Raw genomic sequence first — 21,293 nt, forward strand, 5'->3', positions numbered from 1 at the left:
CGCAGAGAAAACTTTGTTATTGGTAGAAAATCTGACACCCCGCTGGCGTTTCACAACAAAATTTTAATGTAAACAACTCCGAATGTCTTTGTTTACATCGTGAATTCTCACCGATACTCCCGCCGGCCGGCCGCGCCCGACCACATGGTTGAGGCATGACACTAGTTTTCGGCAGCTCGGCGGAAAAATAATCCATCCCCAGAAGAAATGTTACGCATGAAAATAACAACTACAACTTGCTTTCCTCGTTATATGAGTTTTTGAGGCCGTAAAATGTTTAAAACGGTTGAAATTTGCTCGAAAAACGGCTCGAAAATCCACGGCGAGACTGCCAAAATGGCCGACAGTGTTTCACAATAACAGTGGTCAAAGGTCAAGACTGCATCCAAATGTACAAGATACATGTACAAAGTACATATCAGTCGAACCGCAGGTCACCGTAGAACGCGTTATTCTCTAAGATACGGCGTTTGCCGGGTCACGATTTGACCCCGTTGCATGGGTGTAAACAACTGCCTATATTGTAACAAAAATACCTCAGACCTACACAATGTTTACTTTTTTTCACATCTACAGGATTTGCCCAGTACAACCATGTAGATATTCCGTGCATTGCAAAATGACAGCGAGCGCTACGGCCTTCCAAAAATTAGCAATTTTTGGTCATTTTATTTGTGCTTGTCTTTTTTACTATTTAACTGGATCCCGTTAGCTAATACCACAGTGTGATAGCCCACTTCTTCACCTTTACATTGATACCAATGACCCCTGGCAAATTTAATGGCAAACGGGTTTGCCCCCAAAAAAACTGTGACGATGCGCACATCGCGGTGGTCAAATGTTAGCCCAGTTGTAAGATACTGACACACACCATCCTGAGTTTCCGCTACATTTTGATACATTTCGCGTAATGTCATAAACTTCGTTTCTTGGAATGAGAAACTGTATGAATGTGGCTACCACATGCAATATAATAAGTGATATGATACCATTCAATTATATACAAAAAGAGGAATTTAATACAAGGTTCTGACCATTCAAAAATCGTCAAATTTGAAGTCAATCGGTTTCGAACTCCTGCGTTCGATCCATGGAACCAAGGCAGCGCGTTCCATTTTTCGCGCCGCCAACAATGTTGCAACTTTCAACCGCTGTTTGCGAAAGTTCATAAAAAGAAGTAATCAAGTTTTTTCATCACAAACAGACTTTCTGAAACCCATTCCAAGTCAGACTTATATCATGAAGACGCTAGAGAAAGTGGGATTCATGTGCAACTATACCAATGTCAGTACATCTGCCCGATGTTTGTATATTTACAGTAACAGGTCATAGTGTCCGATTTCTCCTTCAAAAATTAGGTCATGAAAAATCAACCTGTTGTTGTATTTGTTCATGCCCAAATTCCTTCTCTTCTGTTTTCATCCGTAAAGTGGGTATCGTTTTGAAGCTTACTATTTGGTCGATATTCTTTCACTTTCTTTTTTGTTCTATATAACTTTTAACTGAACATTTTTAAAGGCAAAAAAACTGTAAAGAAATTACACTTTTCTCAAGGTCGAGCTGCAATACACATTGTGCAATTTCAAAACTAAGTACACAGGTGTCAAGCCAACATAATTATATTTCAGCCACATCTTGCATTACAGGTGTATTGGTTAGAACTAGTTGCAAAAGCTTGAGATTCGAACAAAAATCGTTGAGAATTCGACTGAATGAGCTCAACTTACTATCGGTTACTATATTTAACAACTACAGGATCCCAAAAGAAACAACACACGATAGATGAGGGAGGGTCTATACTTTATTAAACAATACACCAAAATCGACGATGAAAATAGGGCAAACGGGTTTTGCCCCCAAAAAAACTAAAGGGTACCTATCTCGAGTGGAATCATCTCCATCAGACACGGTCAACTTTGAAACCTCGTTTCTCCAACAAACACCACCGGTAATGTACATCTACGACCTTGAGCGTGACGCCGGCTCTTCTTACATCTCACGTTAACGTATGACAAGGAAACACTTACGCAAGCGGAGTTACAAGCGAAACAGTAAACAGTACCAAACTCTCGCGGATTCTCGCGGATCACATTACCTTGGAAAAGAAGCGCGAGATTTAAACGAGATCTTAGAGAGAGCTGCGCAGAACCGATGCGCATAGCGGTCTGCGGTTCGACTGATATTACAATGTGCTAAAACGAAACTTTAAACGCATGAAAAAATTTTTTCGGCTACAACTGAAATAAAAATTCACTAATATTTTTATAAGGTTAATTTTCAAACATTACTGAGAAATTTTCCGAATTTATTGTTTTTTTTGTTGTTAAAATGTAATGTTGTTTCTATGAATGTGCGGTTGGATGCTGTGATTGTGAAGTCCCTTACATTGGGGAGAATCAGATGAGATATTAGAGATTATCACGCTTAGTACCGCGACCCGAGTGTCTCTCAAAAATTGTTTTTGAGTGGAGGTTATAGACATGATTTATTTGTTTAGCTTTGTCAATATGTGATTTGTTTGGGAAATAGGATTTGGTTTAGTTTTTAATATATTAATGTCAGTAATATGTTAATGTTAATATATTAAAAACTAAACCGAAATAGGATTTGGTTAGTTTTTAATATATCAATGTCAGTAACACTTTGGAAAACTTGCTCCAAGTTCCAGGTAGTAAATACATGTACATTTTGTATCATGTATTTTTCACTTGTTGAACTTGTGGAAGCACCATTGGCCCCCGGTTAGGGGTCATCCGGGTAACCTATGCCCAATTTTTTCAAAATTAAGGATGCTAATAGAATTTTTTTTAAACATAAAGAGGGTAATTAAGTACAGATCTTGGACCTTTCTCCTGCCTTATACATCTGCAGTTGTACAGAAAATGTAGAACTGAAGTTGCAGGAAATGACCTCCATTTGTGTTTGGAAACGACAAAATGCAATAGCTTCGCACCCTCCTCCACCCTGCTATGAATTTCTGGGGAGATCCCTGTATATATATATATATATCTATATGGCCTATGGGTTTTACACATTACTGCAAATTTGTATAGAGCATTTATTCAGCATATTGTAAATTTCTGTTCAACTTCAAACTCTATTAATGTAATCTTTCTGATAATTATTAAGCTAAAAAATCAAGGACTCTTATTTCAAAAACTTGATAGCATTGTTCCTGCTCAATGTATGCATGCAATGCAATGATAACAAATTGTGTGAACTCAGAGTCAGATCTCGAGTTAGAATATAGATGGCTAATGTACTAAGATATAGACTGTACGTGACATATACCCCATGTACATGCACTTTTCAATAACTTGTAAGAATGCAGGCTGATAATTTGGTACTTTTCCAGCTGAGGGTATGTTTATTCTGGGCGGGTATATTTTTTAGGTTTTGAAGATTTGTCGGGGGTACTTTTATTCCAGAGTCATGTTTATTTGGGATACATACACCATGAGAACACATTTTAGTAGCATAAACAATTTGGCTTAATTACATGTCAATTTTAAAATTTTCCGAGGGGTACTTTTATTCCAGGGGGTACTTTTATTACATTTTGAAGATTTGTCCGGGGGGTACTTTTATTCCAGGGGGTACTTTTATTCGAGAGGTGAGAGTAATATTGTACATTGTACTTGAATGTATATTTCTAACAACTCTAACCTTCAATGATGTAACAACCTGTATTTATATCATTCTTGGAAAAGATTAGGATGTTCCCTGTAGTGTTACTTTAGGTATACAGATTACATCATACAGTCACGATTCTTCCTTTGACGTTGTTGTGTTGACGCACTCACTCACAATCTAATCCTGATTGCCAATTATCTCCATTATGATGACTTAGATCATCCAGTGTACACCGCTTTTCCTGGATGGCAGTGATTAAGCGACTAAAATGCAGCAACCCTAGAAATTAACTTCATATGGAAATGTGCCATGCGCAAAACATTAGAGATGTAGCGTCGACTATGTGATAATACTGTTGTTTCCTAGATATCCAGGTAATAAGACACGCCAAAAAACAGTTACTCAAGCAACTAGATATGATTTTGGAATTTTGTTTTTCCAAAGTCATATCCAGTTGCTTGAGTAACTGTTTTTTTGGCGTATCTTAATACCTGGATGTCTAACCTTCATCGACGTACCTAAGCCAAGACTATTTCTTTTTAGGCAGGGTATTGAACTGTATTATATTGTTGTGGTGTGCAAGGGTTGAATACAGGATTACTTGAGATCTGAAGTGTTTTTGCCGCACTTTCGAGTGTACAAAAAGAGCCCTTACTCCACTTGAGTTAAAAGCATTCGCAATTTCGGTCCTGGGAGCTGTTAAGAGCTGTGTTAAGTCAGTTAAGCTTTTAAAGATGAAACTCTAAAGTGTTACACTCAATCAGTGGGAATATTGTACTTGTTAGGAGCGGAAAATCCCAAACCACCTCTCCATTAATAACACTGTTTAGAAGAAGACTTTAACTCAAAGAATATGTAAAAGAAAAACATAAAGCTATACATGTAATTTTAGCTAAAAAAATCAATCTAGCCTGAGTCAATCACTCTTGTAGCATGCAGTTAGCCCGTAGTATCAGGAAGAAATTGTGTAACACAGACTAATTATAATTACTAGTAATAGCAAGAAGGGATAAAATGATTTCTCTCTTGAACTGTAGTTGTGTGTGTAGTAAGTTTGTGTGTTTTGGTATACCGTATAGAATGATGAACAAAATAATGAACAAGTTCTATACTTGTATGTTTCAGGACAGTAAGACAGAGTTTTAGGTTCCCGGATGTTTCACCTGTGACTCTATGGTGTACTTCTATGTTTCAGGAGAGTAAGACAGAGTTTTAGGTTCCCGGATGTTTCACCTGTGACTCTATGGACTTGTACATGATGAACTGTGAGCTCTTGGCGACATGCAGTGCTTTGGGGTACTTGGAGGGGGACACATACCACAAGGAGCCAGACTGCCATGGTGGGTATTGTACAAGTGTTTGTGTGTGTCTGTGTGTTTCTGTGTGTGGTAAGTGTGTATGTACATAACAATTTGTACACTGTATCATGTATGTGTGTGTGTTTGTGTCTTTGTGTCTGTTTTTATTTAATTTGTAGCTTTGGACTGTGATTACTTCAGGCTTTCATCAGGCTCCCTTAATCCATAAAACGTAACTCCTACAGAAACTGTAAAGGACCTGATCATTTGTGTGTGTACATGTATACCGGTATGTGTCTTTGTCTCCAGTCTGTGTGTGAGTTTTTATTTGTAGTTTTTAGACCTGTGATTACACTTTTAATCTTTCATCCATAAATCATATCTTCTCCCCAAGAGAAACTGTGATGGTCCTGATCATTTGTGTGTCTGTGTTTGCACGTGCGCCTCTAGACTTTGTGTGAGCTCCTGTAGCTTATAGGTATTAGTCTTGGACCTGCAATTACACTTTTAATTAACCTTTCATTGATGATCATAAATTATATTCCCAACAGAAACTGTGAAGGACCTGATTCGGTACCTTCGGCGAGAAGATGAAACTCGAGACATCAGACAGCAGCTGGGCGCAAGTCAGATCGTACAGACGGACCTCATCCCGATTATCAAGCAGTATCACGATGACAAGGCGCTCTTCGAAACCATCATCAGGTTTGTCTAGATCTGTTTGTTTGTTTGTTTGTGATGGCACAGACCGACCTCATCCCGATTATCAAGCAGTATCATGATGACAAGGCACTCTTCGAAACCATCGTCAGGTTTGTATTATTGTGCAGACTAGCCTCACATGAAACTATCAATGTGCATTTGTGCTCTCTGGCAGTATTCTTTTGAACTGTATCAGCCGGTGTTTGAAGTTGAAACTTTTGATACAACAAAAGAAATGGTGTCATCTAGAGCTTTTGACCCAGTCACTCTGGTCTTCTTCTGGGAAACCATGTGACAAGTCTCACTGTGTCAGTCTATTAAACAAGACCAGAGTGACTGGTCAAAAGCTCTACATGAGAAAATTCCTTTGTATTGGATCAAAAGTTTTAACTTTAAACATGTAACTACCAACACAGATGAACTTTCATGACTGTATCAGTTGGTATTTCCCGTGAAAATAATAGATGAATCCAGAAGTTATGAAGTTATTGCTTTTTTCGTAAACAGACTTTCGTGTACAGAACTTGTTTCATTCTAAATGATGATTAAATTTTGCTGTACAGTGTTCTATGTACACTTCACTGTCACAGTTTACTGTTATTGCAATAAAACCTAAACAAGCCTGACCTAAAACCTTAACGGAACATTTTTATCCCCAGGTTGTTGGTTAACCTTACCCAGCCGGCCATCGTGTGCTTCGGGAAGGTTCCTAAGGACAAGATGTTCAGACACTACTTCTTAGACGTGGTGTCTTACCTACAGGGGTACAAGGTGGTAAGTAGGGCTGGTCCTGGGAGACTTCTAATCTTTAATACCACCATTAACACTGATTTAGAAATACTTGTCAATAGTGCTGCATACCTAAACCCAATTTTAGGTTCAGGTCCGGATTCAAGTCCAGAGGTTTAGGTTCAGTTCCGGACTTGTAAGTCTGGACCTAAACCCATGGCATATACAAAATTGCATGTTGGCAACTTTGCTGTGTTGTCTGGGTGAAACTTTGGCCACACAACATGGAGGCTGGTACTTGACGATGCCCGATGGCAATATGTTTTCTTCATTTTGCAACAAAGATTTTGCAATCTACGGAAGGTTTTAGGTGGTTTGGAAAGAAAAGGGGTATGTGAAATGGTCTTTTATGGTAATAAGTCCGGACTCGGTTCTTGACTTTTAGGTTTTTTTGGACTTGAACCTAAACATTCTTACAAGTCCGGATCCAAGTCCAGTGAACCGGTATGCAGCACTACTTGTCAATGTCAAGATCTTTTGATAAGCAAGCAATCCATACATTTTAATTTTTAACAAATTTGTACAATTGCAAGTTATTGATATTTGCTTTTGTTTTCATCTGAAAAGAATGTTTTAAACATGTCATCCTACTTACGAGTACAAGGTGGTAAGTAAGTTTTTCCCGTGTTTTTTTCCAGGCGTTTGCAGATGGAGAAGTCTGGACAGTCCTTAGCAGAAAACTGTACGAGCTTCTTCAGCTGGTAAGCCTACATGTACATGCTTCAAGGCACCTCTGAAATCTAAAAGTTGTTGATACATTTTGTTACTTACATGTACATGATAGAGTACATTCCATGCAATAAGTCCAAAGCTAAGTCCTTTTATGAAGCATTCTGTCCCAAAATTCCACCATGGAATATCTAACTTTCTAAGCATTTTTTTACAAAGAAGGAAAAGATACTCATAGCTACAATGTAACAAACAAACGTCTTGAAAAGATTGAAGTGAAAAATTATTATTATACAATGTATATAAAAGAACAACATAACTGTTTTGTAACGCCCCTCAGGATTGGGAGAATCGGCAGGAGGAAGACTCCCTGCTGATAGAACGGATGCTCCTATTGGTCAGGAACATCCTCCATGTTCCGGCTGACCCAGAAGAGGAAAAGGTACTGAAAAATTAAGACTTTTTCAAAATATTTGTAACTTTTCTCTTTTTTCTTTTCATGCTTTGCAAGAATCCGTAAAAATCTGTAGTTTTTTTCTCAAAGAAAGATTATGCTTCTGCTGCTGAAAAAGTCATACTTCTGCTTCAGCCTTGAAATATCATCAGAATTTTCTAAGAATTGCTGAATTATAAGTAAGGTCTTGGCAACTAAATTGAGCAATTTTATATTGCTGGCTGATTGCTCAATGTTGTTTGTAATAGCGTATGGACATGACACTGATTTGTAGCTTTTTTTTCTCAGAAGGTTCTTTTTAAAGTTATAATTAATATGCTTTATGCTTTGCAAGAAGCCTTCAAAAAATCATCAAATTTTCTTAGTTTTTTTGAATTATAAAAAATAAGTAAACTCTCAGCAACTAAACAAACGAACTGTTTTTAAATGCTGGCTGATTGTGTGATGTTGTTTCTAACAGCGCACAGATGATGACGCGAGTGTGCATGACCAAGTGCTGTGGTAAGTCCTGCTGCTTTCTGGCAAAAATTGTTTTTGGTACAATTTTATACATGATTGTATACTGTTCCTGCATGAGCTAGCTTTTATTTTATGCTGACGATAACAGTAAGCTTTTTGCTGTGATACTGTTTCAAGTAAAACATACAAGCATGCAGTTTCTGTGAGTGCATACATGTATGCAGGGCTAGAAGCACATGGATCACCAACATAAGCAGGTGAAATTAGGGCTGTTCAGGTATTTCTGATGTTTACATACACCAGTCCTGGTCCTACATGTAGGTACATGCACTGGTGCAGGTTTGCAGGAAAAATGTGTTTCAAACCTTGATGTACAATGTACATTTTGTAGAATGATGCTGTTCACTTGACATATGTTCTTCCCAGGACCTCTAACAACAGTAAAACATTCAGAACCTTGCCCCAAAGGTTGGCTTAAGTTTTGGAGCAGTCTGACCATATTTATGTCATGTCTAGGAGTTCGTCAGTGTTTGGGAGGCCATATTCAGCTATGTGGGACAGGTTTAACATTACATACATACATACATATTGTGTACTTCCCAGGGCGATCCACCAGAGTGGGTTCGACGACCTTCTGAAGTTCATTGCCAGCTCGGACAGCGAGCAGCAGTGGTGCATGCACGTCCTGGAGATCGTCTCCCTCATGTGCCGAGAACAGGTAACCTTTCACCTTTAACTTCTAACCTTTAACATCTAACATTTAACATGCACATCCTGAAGATACATTTTGTAGTCCCCCTCATGTGCAGGGAACAGGTGAACTGTCAACACTAACCTCTAACCTTAACCAGCATGCCCTGGAGATCATCTCTCTTATGTGTTGGGAAGAGGTAACCTTCCCACTTTAACCTCTAATCTTTAATCTGCATATCCTGGAGATCGTCTCACTACACACTTGTGCTGGGAACAGGTTTCAACCTTTTAACATTAACCTCACACCTTTAACCTGTATGTCATAAAGACCCTACATATATTTGCATGGGACCGGTATAAATCATGAAATTACTTGTACATATATGTAATTACAAAATTCACACTCAAATTCACCTTGCCTTTTGCCTACCCAGTGACTTCAACCAGCTTCTTAAGTCCCAGAAAAGTTTGTCTTATTTTAGTATGTATGGTGTGGTACATGAAGTCTTAAAATGACTGGATGTCTAACCTTCATCGATGTGTCTGAACCCTTCCCCTGTGTTACAGACCTCGGAGCAGCTGGCCCGTGCCGGCCAGGGTCGGTCCTCGGGGGAGAAGGCTCAGGACGAACTTGAACTCCAGACCACGCGGCAGCGGGAACTGGCCGATCGACAGGCGAGAATCCGCGCTCTGGGAACCAGGTAGTCTAGTACTTCTTTCTTCATCTTCACAATATTACTAAGTACCTAGTACCAGCCCAGAAGAGAACAAGAAATAGCCATGCCTTCAAGTACCAGACTTATCAACCAAGGATTGAGGTGTTCAAGAATTCATTCTTTCCTACAACTATCACAGAGTGAAACTTGCTGTCACCAAGTACAGTAGGGGCATTGTCATTAGATAGCTTTAAACAATGTCTAGAGTTAGATGTTCAAGGGTTAGGTCTAACAAGTCGATCGGTGTGATATAGCCAGCTGCCGCCGCACCGCATGCCTGCGAAGCTGGTGTGTTACGCCGAAGGGCGGTTATACTGGCTATATACAATGTACAGTAGATACAGGTAAAGACACAGTTGTGAATGTTACAGTCTTGTTTTCCTTTTCCCATGCCAGACACTCTCGGTTCGGCGGTACGTTTGTTGTCCAGGGGATGAAGTCCATCAGTGACAAGGACCTGATCTACCATCAACCTTTGAAAGAGATCAGTCAAGTGTCTTTCGACAGAGAAAAGGTAAGACAGAAAACTCCTCCCTTCTGCCTAACCCTGTAAAAAGGTCTACCCGTGCTCCATGCAGGGTTTTGGTGCCCATGCCCATTTTCGTAGCCCTTGAGCAACACACAGTTGTGCAAGGCACTACAGCAGGGGCTAGTCTGCTGGTAGTACTGTGTGTTTGACCTTCCCACACTCTTTCTCATATGTGCTGAACATGGTGGCAGACATTGACAAATCAGGCCATTGGCCAGGTCAGAGGTTAGTGTTTGGAACAGAAGAAGAAGAAATGTAGTAAAAACAATATGTTTTCCTTCGGTACATAATAAAACTGAGCTACCTCAAATCCAATACATGTACACTGATACATACAATTCACCAGGCTTTATCATATAACACTCTTTATTCCTTAGGATGAGAAATCTCAATGCACACAAACTATTGTCTTGTATTTGTAAAGCTAACTTAATAATATTGGTGATAAAACAGGGCTAGAAATTCATTTTTGGGAACAGGTGCACTGGTGCACCCAACCTGAAAAATTGGGTGCACAAAAAATATTTTCGGTGCACAATAAGATGAAATAAGTAGAATGTCATCAAAATCTTTTGTTTCATTTCTAAAGAAAAGTACAACACCGGTAACAAGGATTTCGTCATTTTTTCTGACACTTAGACATTACTGTATACTACTATACATTTAACATCTTAACATATGTAAACCTATGAAAATATTTGGGTGCACCAGTACATGCACCCGATATTTCAAGCTCTACTGAGATTTGTCTTGAACAAAACTACACAAAAAGGAAAAGAGATATTCTTTTCAGTTAACTTATCTTTCTCTTAGCCTTTTTTTATCCAAACTCTCAAATCATGTTATATACACATGTGTGCATATTAAGATTAATACACTATCTATATTTGTATAATGAAGACATTGTATTATGACAACTTGCACTTTAATTTTGGTACTGGATCAGTTTCAAAGTTTGATTTTGGCTGATTGTGTTCTATGGGGCCTTAAGGCTGTGAGTTCGGGTGTTTCAGTGGAAGTCCTAAATATTTTTGCTTTATGGTACTGCAAACAGTTTTCTCTGCCAATATAGAAACAAGCTTAAGTCAGTTGAGACAAAAAAATAAAAAGGGTACAGATTGTTTGAGTTTGATTATCACCTCACTCAGATTCAGAAGTTCTGGAATATGGTGACTTTTTGATCTTCATCAGTTACTACCAGCTGTCCCTGTGTTGCCATGGCAACAGCATATGGCTCCTTCATGTCTGTAGTGATGTGTTTGAGGAATTTTCCTGTCTTGTCAAACATCTCCACACGTCTGTTTCCCTTGTCTGCCACGATTATGTTCCCTGCCCTGTCTGTACAGATGCCACGGGGTTTATACAGCTGACCTTCACCACATCCCCAACCTCCAAACTTGAACAGAAACTGTCCGTCCTCGTTGTACACATAGACACAGTGGTTGTCACGGTCTGACACAAGAATGTTCCCTTCCCCGTCCACAGTGATGTACTGTGGCCACCCCATCCCCTGCTGCTGACCCACAGTTCTCACAAGACCCACAGTTCTCCCAAATATCCCTTTTTTCCCGAACACCAAAACTTCACCATGTAGGTTAGACGGGTCTTCTGTGGTCTGTGTGATGAGGATGTGGTTCCTCCTGGTGTCCACGGCAACTCCTCTGCCCCGCCCTGTCTTCTGTAGGTCAAACTTCCTCAGCACCCTGCCCTGTTTGTTGTACTGCACAGCAAACTCAGCAGAGTCCATGTCCCCCACCACCCACAGGTTCTCTGTCCTCCCCACCACCCACAGGTTCCCCTCCCCGTCCATGGCCACATCATGTGGGTACATCTCCTGTTCACCTGGCACAACTGTTGGGAACTGTCGGACGAACGTTCCCTGTAGGGTGAAGACTTGGATTCTCTGGTTCTCTTTGTCTGATACAAAAATCTCCCCTTCTTCTGACACTGTAACACCAAGTGGATCATTGAACTGTCCTGTTCCTGATCCCCGTTCACCAAATGTCACCATCTGAGGCTGAAGCTCCCCTTGCCTTTGGTTACCATGGTGATGACCTGTGCCCCTTGCTGCAGGTGCTGCTGGGATTGGTGCAGATGGGAGAGACTGGACCGTCACATGTCCCAATACTGGCACGGGGGTGTCTGTGGGCTGAAAGACAGCAGGCTGGGTTTGTACAGGAGTTGGTGCTGCTTTTCCTCTGTACTTTCCTACCACCTCTGTCAGAGCGGTTTGCTGACTGAGAAACTGGACCCATTCCTGCTGCAGTTTTTGTTCTGCTCGATCACAGGCAGCAGACAGTTCATTGATATCTGTCAACACTCGGTCCCTTTCAGACTGTATTCTGTCCAAGTTTTTTGTGTGGTTTTCTTCCGATTCAGACAAGAGGTGGTCTTTTCTCTGGGTGAGTTTCTGCACCATTTGGTTGTAGGCCTGAATGATGCTGTTGTCTCTCTGCTGTTTCTTTTCATTCAGGGTTTTCTCTTCTTCCCTCAGACTTCTGAGGAAGTTTAAGTAACTTTCCACGATGTTCCTCCCTTCATTGATCAAGGCCTGGACTGTGGAGCTCCTTTCCTGTGCAGCTTTTTTGATGGATGTTGTGCCATGGCCATCGTGAGTTTCTTCTAAACACTGATCACACACTCGTACCTGGCATTGTGTGCAGTACACTTTGAGCTCTTCAGAAGGGTGAAAACTGCACCTGCTTGCAGACTGGGCTTGTTGTTCCCTTGTTTCTTCTGACAGTGTAGCCTGCTGTTGAAGTCTCTCACACAAACTGGCTATGATGTGACTGTCAGGCAAACCTGCGACCCCCTGGGGGGGTGGCCTGACCTGCAGACGACAGATTGGGCACAAGAGAGGCAGTTGTCTACTTGCTAGGTCCTGTAGACAGTCCTGACAGAAGATGTGTCCACATGGCAGCACCTTGGGCCTGGTGAACAGCTCCAGGCAGATACTGCAGGACAGTTCTTCCTTGAAATGTGTCCCCAAACTAGACGGTGCAGCCGCCATGATTTTTCTTCTTGCCAATGTGGCAGCCTCGGCCCAAGTCAAAGTCTGGTTTGGACCATGTTTGCTGCTGTGGACTGAACTAAAAGCTGAGGGAGACTGAATGAACTTTTTTCCACCTTTTAATTTATTCCAACCTTAGGGAACTTGCTGAAAAGCTCAGTGCTAACCAAAATTTGATAAAAGATAAAGTAAGACTATAATTATTATGATACTGTTAGCTTGTATCCAATGCATGTAATTATAAGCCAGATGTATATCTCACCCCTTTGCTGGTTTATGAGTTGGTTCAGACCAAAAATTAATGATCAATACCTAAACTAAACAGCAGGTGCTTGTCATGTGCTTGTTTGCTTTAAGAAGGTAGAGATTTGATCGCTAAAACAATTCAATTCTGTAATTATACTAACAGTGTCACCGATTCCTGCTTTAGTCCATTTGAAGAAAGGCATGTCTGATATCAACCAAATTTACACCCCAAACCAGCCCTGTGTTTTTTTTCTCTGTTCAAAATATTAATGTGTTGAAGCACACTATTTTTGTGCAGTGAAACTTTGCCTGCAGTTCTTTGCTAAGTCAACAGAGGGTGCTGATGCACAGCACGTCTACCTTGTACTACTGTAGTATTATCCGTTCTACTGTAACATTTTCAAAACAATTCTTTTGCTTTGTAGAGCAGTTTCTTCTAATAATACATCATCAACAAGCTTTATACAACAACAGAGTTAAACTTAATGTGAACTGATATTGTTACAGATTGGTTCAGTAATTAAGGGTTAATGACCCGGCCCGAGGTGAATATGGTGTGTCGAGTGTCCAAATTTCCAGTTAAACATTTTCTACATGTATGTATTGTGAAACAGTGTGACGTCACTTTGTCTTCTCAAACAGTGGCGCCATTTTGATTCTGATGACGTCAGGTTAGGGATAGACCACTTCATACTAGGGGTGTACACAGACAAACAAACAGGGGCCAAAGTTCAAGAACAAGATTAAACACAGCAGGCCACAAAATTCTAACTCCAATTTGTATTTATACACATCTTTGTACATTGTATTTGTAAAAGTAGTTGGGAATACACTGGTTTTCATGACAAAATTTACATACTGAAAATTGTCAAGTATTCAAACTCAAAGTTTTATCATGAAGGTCAACAGAAATACATGAACACACAAAGTTACCAAATGTAAATATTCCTTCTTACTTAAATTGACTGTGCCAGAATAAAAAAACTCATTTAAATCATATTAGATTTAATATAATTATTGAACTCTTTAAATGCATTCAATAGTGTACATTTTGTTCTAACCACTTTCTCTTTGTTTTCAATTTCCTCTTTTGTTATGGTCAAACCTTGATTTTACCTCAGTTTGGTCTAAGAGGCCTTTAGGCTGAAAGCCTGGGCAATTTATTCAAAACAATTCTTTTGCTTTGTAGAGCAGTTTCTTCTGATAATACAACATCATCAAGCTTTATACAACAATGCTAAGAGTTAAACTTAATGTAAACTGATATTGTTACAGATTGGTTAAGTTTGATTATCACCTCAATCAGATTCAGAAGTTTTGGAATAAGGTGACAGTGTTCTTTGCACTATCAGTTACTACCAGCTGTCCCTGTGTTGCCATGGCAACAGCGTATGGCCCCCTCATACCTGTAGTGATGTGTTTGAGGAATTTTCCTGTCTTGTCAAACATGTCCACGCGGCTGTTTCCCGTGTTTGCCACGATGATGTTCCCCGCCCTGTCTGTACAGATGCCACGGGGATTCTTCAGCTGACCTTCACCACTTCCCTCACCTCCAAACTGGAACAGAAACTGTCCATCCTGGTTGTACACATAGACACAGTGATTACTAATGTCTGACAAAAGAATGTTCCCTTCCCCATCCACAGTGATGTACATTGAGAACTTCATCCCCTGCAGCTGACCCACAGTTCTCACAAGTGTCCCATCTGGCCTGAACACCAAAACTTCACCATGCAGGTTGCCCATGCCTCCTGTGGTTTGTGTGATGAGGATGTGGTTCCTCCTGGTGTCCACGGCAACTCCTCTCGCCCACCTTGTTTTCTGTAGGTCAAACTCCCTCAGCACCCTGCCCTGTTTGTCGTACTGCACAGCAAAGTTAGCGGAGTCTGTGTCCCCCACCACCCACAGGTTCCCCTCTCCGTCCATGGCCACATCATTTGGTCTCATCTCCTGTTCACCTGACACGACTGTTGGGAACTGTCGGATAAACGTTCCCTGTAAGGTGAAGACTTGGATTCTCTGGTTCCCCCTACCTGCTACAAAGACCTCCCCTTCATCTGACACTGTAATGCCCCATGGATCATTGAACTGTCCTGTTCCGGACCCCTTTTCACCAAATGTCACCTTCTGGGGCTGATGCTCCCCTTGCCTGTGGTTACCATGGTGATGACCTGTGCCCCTTGCTGCAGGTGCTTCTGGGATTGGTGCAGATGGGAGAGACTGGACCGTCACATGTCCCAATACTGGCACGGGGGTGTCTGTGGGCTGAAAGACTGCAGGCTGGGTTTGTACAGGAGTTGGTGCTGCTTTTCCTCTGTACTTTCCTACCAACTCTGTCAAAGTGGTTTGCTGACTGAGAAACTCGACCCATCCCTGCTGCAGTTCTTGTTCTGCTCGATCACAGGCAGCAGACAGTTCATTGACATCTGCCAACACAATGTCCCTTTCAGTCTGTATTCTGTCCAAGTTTTTTGTGTGGTTTTCTTCTGATTCAGACAAGAGGTGGACTTTTCTCTGGGTGAGTTTCTGCACCATTTGGTTGTAGGCCTGAATGATGCTGTTGTCTCTCTGCTGTTTCTTTTCGTTCAGGGTTTTCTCTTTTTCCCTCAGACTTCTGAGGAAGTTTAAGTAACTTTCCACGATGATCCTCCCCTCATTGATCAAGGCCTGGACTGTGGAGCTCCTTTCCTGTGCAGCTTTTTTGATGGTTGTTGTGAGATGATCATCATGAGCCTCTTCAAAACACTGTTCGCAAATTGGAATCTGACACAGTTTACAGAACTGCTTTAGTACCTTAGAAGGGTGAGAACTGCACCTGTTTGCAGACTGGGGTTGTTGTTCCCCTGTTTCCCCTGACAGTGTAGCCTGCTGTTGGAGTCTCTCACACATACTGGCTATGATGTGACTGTCTGGCAAACCTGCGAACCCCTGGGGTGGTGGCCTGACCTGCCGACGACAGATTGGGCACAAGAGAGGCAGTTGTCTAGTTGCAAGGTCCTGTAGACAGTCCTGACAGAAGATGTGTCCACATGGCAGCACCTTGGGCCTGGTGAACAGCTCCAGACAGATACTGCAGGACAGTTCTTCCGTGAAATGTGTCGTCAAACTAGACGGTGCAGCCGCCATGATTTTTCTTCTTGCCAATGTGGCAGCCTCGGCCCAAGTCAAAGTCTGGTTTGAACCATGTTTGCTGTGGACTGAACTAAAAGCTGAGGGAGACTAAATGAACTTTTTTCCACCTTTTAATTTATTCCAACCTTAGGGAACTTGCTGAAAAGCTCAGTGCTAACCGAAATTTGATAAACGATAAAGTAAGACTATAATTATTATGATACTGTTAGCTTGTATCCAATACATGTAATTATAGGCCAGATGTATATCTCACCCCTTTGCTGGTTTATGAGTTGGTTCAAAACAAAATGTTAATGATCAATACCTAAACTAAACAGCTGTGCAGGTGCTTGTCATGTGCTTGTTTGCTTTGAAAGGGTACGGTAGAGATTTGATCGCTAAAACAATTCAATTCTGTAACACTATAGCATTAGCAGTGTCACTAATTCCTGCTTTAGTCCATTTGAAGAAAAGCATGTCTGATATGAACCAATTTTACACCCTAAACCAGCCCTGTATTTTTTTTTCTCTGTTCAAAATATTAATGTATTAAAGCACACTATTTTTGTACTGTGAAACTTTGCCTGCAGTTCTTTGCTAAGTCAACAGAGGGTGCTGATGCACAGCACGTCTACTTTGTACTAGTATTATCCGTTCTACTGTAACATTTTCAGTAGGGCAGAGGGCACTAATTAGCAGCAGTATTGACGGTAGATATAGAGAAATTGGCAAATTCAGGCTGTCATCATTCTAACTTACTCCAGTTTTGCAGGCATACCTGCATACTGTGTAACAGTGGGGTTCAAGTGTTGCAAACTGATCCATTTCCAATGGGTCCAGACCTTTTGGAGGGCCTGCATGGGGGGGGTCATGATTACGAATTACGCAAAAGTTTTGCCACCGATTATGAATTACGTTAACGTCTCGGAGCTGATTACGACTTTATACTTTGCGGCTAATGTATTTTTACGAAATACGTTGATTTTTAGGGAGGCTGCCTACGGATTACGAAGACTAAAAAGGCCTGATTACGCCTTACGAAAAAGGGCATGCAGGCCCCCCTTTTGGCATAGTTATTAGTGCGCTGGTGCCATGAGCTGGCGGCGTGGGTTTGATTCCCTGCTTCCCAGGAGTCAGTTTTTTTCCTGCTTCTATACTCGCTCCTGTTTGTTTCAACTGTGAAAACTATATAATTATATAATTAGTAATCTTATCAAATATATTATAAAATAATTTATAAACATATTGATAATATAAATATCTGAACACCCAAGTTAACAAATGCAAAGAGTCCTTTTCAGTTATATTGACTTGGCCTAGAGCTGTGTACCGGTACACAGTACCGATACTGTACCGGAAAAATTGATTAGGTACAGGTCCAAAATACCTAATCCCTCAGTACCGGTACTGTACCTAAACAATTTCACACCAATTTTATGCCTATTTGTGACCTCAAATGTGTAAATAGCTGGTTAACAATGGGTCCCTGTGTAAGGACAGTGTGTTCATGAAAACAAAAACACCTATATTTTATCTGAGCATTCGCCATAAACAAAGAATAAACCTTAACTATCAAGTTTATTTATGTTTTTTGTTATTGAAGGAGTTCAGAAGAGCATATAAATTGGTTGAATTGTTCAGGTACAGGTTCAGGTCCGGACCTGTACCTAAACCTGTGTACCTGTACCTGTACCTGTACCTAAAATTTGTTTAGGTACACAGCTCTAACTTGGCCAGAATAAAAACTCTTTGAAAATCATATATGACAGATAATAACTGTTACAAAATGTACATGTACGCCTGTCAAGCTTCAGCTGGTATTTACTAGTAGAGCCCAGTCCTGCACATTTGCCTGTGATATGTCAAGTGTCGAAATTCCAGTTAAACATTTTCTACATTGTATGTATTGTGAAACAGTATGACATCACTTTGTCTTCTCAAACAGTGGCGCCATTTTGATTCTGATGACGTCAGGTTAGGGACAGACCACTTCATACTAGGGGTGTCAACAGACAAACAAAAAGGGGCCAAAGTATAAGAACAAGATTAAACACAGCAGACCACAAAGTTCTAACTTACTCCAATTTTTATTCTTAAACATCTTTGTACAGTACATTTTATTTGTTAAGCTAGATTCGAGTACAGTGGTTTTCATGACAAAATTTGCATAAAAAATTGTTAAGTATTCAGACTCAGAGTTTTATCACAAAGGACAACAAATATATCTGAACACACAAGGTAACACTAACAGATCTAGATGCAAAGAGTCCTTTTCAGTTATATTGACTTGGCCACAATAAAATTTAAACTCTAACTTTGAAAATTTAATCATAATATTATGACAGATAAAATAGATCCACTCTATATGAATACATTTTGTATACAATTATGTATAATGACAACTTGCGTTTTTATCTTAATATTAATAATGTCAATTTGCTCTTTTATTGACAATGACAATGAAGTTCATTACATATCCAAGCCCCACTGGGGCAAATTCAGTAAGTTAGGTACAAGAGAGTATTGGGGAAACTATGCTAAGTTTTATCTATACCAAAAACAATTACATGTACATGTAGTATGATTTACATGCTTCTTCTTGAAACATTTGTAGACAGCTTATTTTTTTCCATCACATTGTAGTTAACTGATTAGATTATGATAGAATATAATAACATGTCATCCTAAATGTTTTCTAACTGTATCTACATGTATTAGTGACAAAGCTTGATTTTACAATGTACATGTAGTTGAGTATGATCTTTTGGGTCTTTAGGCTTGGAACTTGGTCAGTTGATTGGCTTAATTCCTTTGCTTTGTACAGCAAACAGATAATTCCTCTGCTGATATCGTAACATGCTTTAGACAACAACAGAGTTTGTAAACTGATGTTGTTGCATAATGGTTATATAGTTTGATAATCACCCTTCTCAGATTCAGAAGTTCTGGAATATGGTGACAGTGTCATCTGAATTATCAGTTACTACCAGCTGTCCCTGTATTGCCATGGCAACAGCACATGGCCTCTCCATGTCTGTAGTGATGCGTTTGAGGAATTTTCCTGTCTTGTCAAACATCTCCACACGACTGTTTCCCCCGTCTGCCACAATGATGTTCCCTGCCCTGTCTGTACAGATGCCATAGGGATTGTTCAGCTGACTTTCACCACTTCCCTCACCTCCAAACTGGAACAGAAACTGTCCATCCTCGTTGTACACATAGACACAGTGATTGTCCCAGTCTGACACAAGAATGTTCCCTTCCCCATCCACAGTGATGTACCGTGGGTACTTCATCCCCTGCTGCTGACCCACAGTTCTCACAAGTGTCCCATCTGGTCTGAACACCAAAACTTCACCTTGCCAGTTGCCCAAGTCTCCTGTGGTTTGTGTGATGAGGATGTGGTACCTCCTGGTGTCCACGGTAACTCCTCTCCCCCACCCTGTCTTCTGTAGGTCAAACTTCCTCAGCACGCTGCCCTGTTTGTTGTACTGCACAGCAAAGTCATGATCAGCAGACCGTATCCACCCCACCACCCACAGGTTCCCCTCCCCGTCCATGGCCACATCATTTGGTCTCATGTCCTGATCACCTGACACGACTGTTGTGAACTGTCGGACAAATGTTCCCTGCAGGGCGAAGACTTGGATTCTCTGGTTCCCCCAGTCTGCAACAAAGATCTCCCCTTTCTCTGATACTGTAACGCCCCATGGACGGCCAAACTGCCCTGTTCCTGATCCATGTCCACCAAATGTCACCATCTGAGGCTGACACTCCCCTTGCCTTTGTTTACCATGGTGATGACCTGTGCCCCTTGCTGCAGGTGCTTCTGGGATTGGTGCAGATGGGAGAGACTGGACCGTCACATGTCCCAATACTGGCACGGGGGTGTCTGTGGGCTGAAAGACAGCAGGCTGGGTTTGTACAGGAGTTGGTGCTGCTTTTCCTCTGTACTTTCCTACCACCTCTGTCAGAGCAGTTTGCTGACTGAGAAACTCAACCCATCCCTGCTGCAGTTCTTGTTCTGCTCGATCACAGGCAGCAGACAGTTCATTGATATCTGCCAACACTTGGTCCCTTTCAGTATGTATTCTGTCCAAGTTTTTTGTGTGGTTTTCTTCAGATTCAGACAAGAGGTGGTCTTTTCTCTGGGTGAGTTTCTGCACCATTTGGTTGTAGGCCTGAATGATGCTGTTGTCTCTCTGCTGTTTCCTTTCATTCAGGGTTTTCTCTTTTTCCCTCAGACTTCTGATGAAGCTTAAGTGACTTTCTAAGATGTTCCTCCCCTCATTGATCAAGGCCTGGACTGTGGAACTCCTTTCCTGTGCAGCTTTTTTGATGGTTGTTGTGAGATGATCATCATGGGCCTCTTCAAAACACTGTTCGCAAATTGGAATCTGACATTGTTTACAGAACTGTTTGAGTACCTCAGAAGGGTGAGAACTGCACCTGTTTGCAGACTGGGGTTGTTGTTCCCTTGTTTCCTCAAACAGTGTAGCCTGCTGTTGAAGTCTCTCACACATGCTGGCTATGATGTGACTGTCGGGCAAACCTGCGAACCCCTGGGGTGGTGGCCTGACCTGCCGACGACAGATTGGGCACAAGAGAGGCAGTTGTCTACTTGCCAGGTCGTGCAGACAGTCCTGACAGAAGATGTGTCCACATGGCAGCACCTTTGGCCTGGTGAACAGCTCCAGGCAGATGCTGCAGGACAGTTCTTCCTTGAAATGTGTCCCCAAACTAGACGGTGCAGCCGCCATGATTTTTCTTCTTGCCAATGTGGCAGCCTCGGCCCAAGTCAAAGTCTGGTTTGGACCATGTTTGCTGTGGACTGAACTAAAAGCTGAGGGAGACTGAATGAACTTTTTTCCACCTTTTGATTTATTCCAACCTTAGGGAACTTGCTAAAAAGCTCATTGTTAACCGAAATTTGATGAAAGATTATCTCTGAAATTAAAGTAAGACTATAGTATGATACTGTTCG

General features: G+C 41.1%; 4 protein-coding genes and 1 pseudogene across 4 annotated transcripts in view; 2 read left to right on the forward strand and 3 right to left on the reverse strand.

Moving 5' to 3' along the window:
• Positions 1-4,876: 4,876 nt before the first annotated feature.
• Positions 4,877-8,050, forward strand: LOC109461541 (protein timeless homolog). The gene is made up of 6 exons (XM_019757920.1): positions 4,877-4,973; positions 5,483-5,636; positions 6,293-6,407; positions 7,061-7,123; positions 7,432-7,533; positions 8,006-8,050. Exons 1-6 carry the CDS (start codon positions 4,877-4,879, stop codon positions 8,048-8,050), a joined length of 576 nt encoding a protein of 191 aa, XP_019613479.1.
• LOC109461606 (protein timeless homolog) overlaps positions 8,007-21,293 on the forward strand; it is a 34,124-nt gene continuing 20,837 nt past the window's right edge. Inside the window, exons 1-4 of the mRNA XM_019757984.1 lie at positions 8,007-8,046; positions 8,608-8,722; positions 9,265-9,398; positions 9,810-9,927. Of these exons, the coding sequence (XP_019613543.1) occupies positions 8,681-8,722; positions 9,265-9,398; positions 9,810-9,927 (294 nt within the window). The 5' untranslated portion in view covers positions 8,007-8,046; positions 8,608-8,680. The remainder of the gene's footprint in view (positions 8,047-8,607; positions 8,723-9,264; positions 9,399-9,809; positions 9,928-21,293) is intronic.
• On the reverse strand, positions 11,093-12,972 carry LOC109461587 (tripartite motif-containing protein 3-like). The gene has a single exon (XM_019757966.1). The coding sequence runs from the start codon at positions 12,950-12,952 to the stop codon at positions 11,093-11,095; it is 1,860 nt and encodes a 619-aa protein (XP_019613525.1). The 5' UTR covers positions 12,953-12,972.
• Positions 14,507-21,089, reverse strand: LOC109461609 (tripartite motif-containing protein 3-like). Its single transcript, XM_019757986.1, has 2 exons — positions 19,270-21,089; positions 14,507-15,478 (listed from the first exon to the last, which is right to left on the reverse strand). The coding sequence occupies exons 1-2, from the start codon at positions 21,067-21,069 to the stop codon at positions 14,507-14,509; spliced, it is 2,772 nt and encodes a 923-aa protein (XP_019613545.1). The 5' UTR covers positions 21,070-21,089.
• LOC109461597 lies at positions 15,454-16,324 on the reverse strand (annotated as a pseudogene).

The sequence above is a fragment of the Branchiostoma belcheri genome, unplaced genomic scaffold, assembly GCF_001625305.1.
Source record: "Branchiostoma belcheri isolate BF01 breed outbred unplaced genomic scaffold, Haploidv18h27 scaffold94, whole genome shotgun sequence".
NCBI classification, from domain to species: domain Eukaryota; kingdom Metazoa; phylum Chordata; class Leptocardii; order Amphioxiformes; family Branchiostomatidae; genus Branchiostoma; species Branchiostoma belcheri.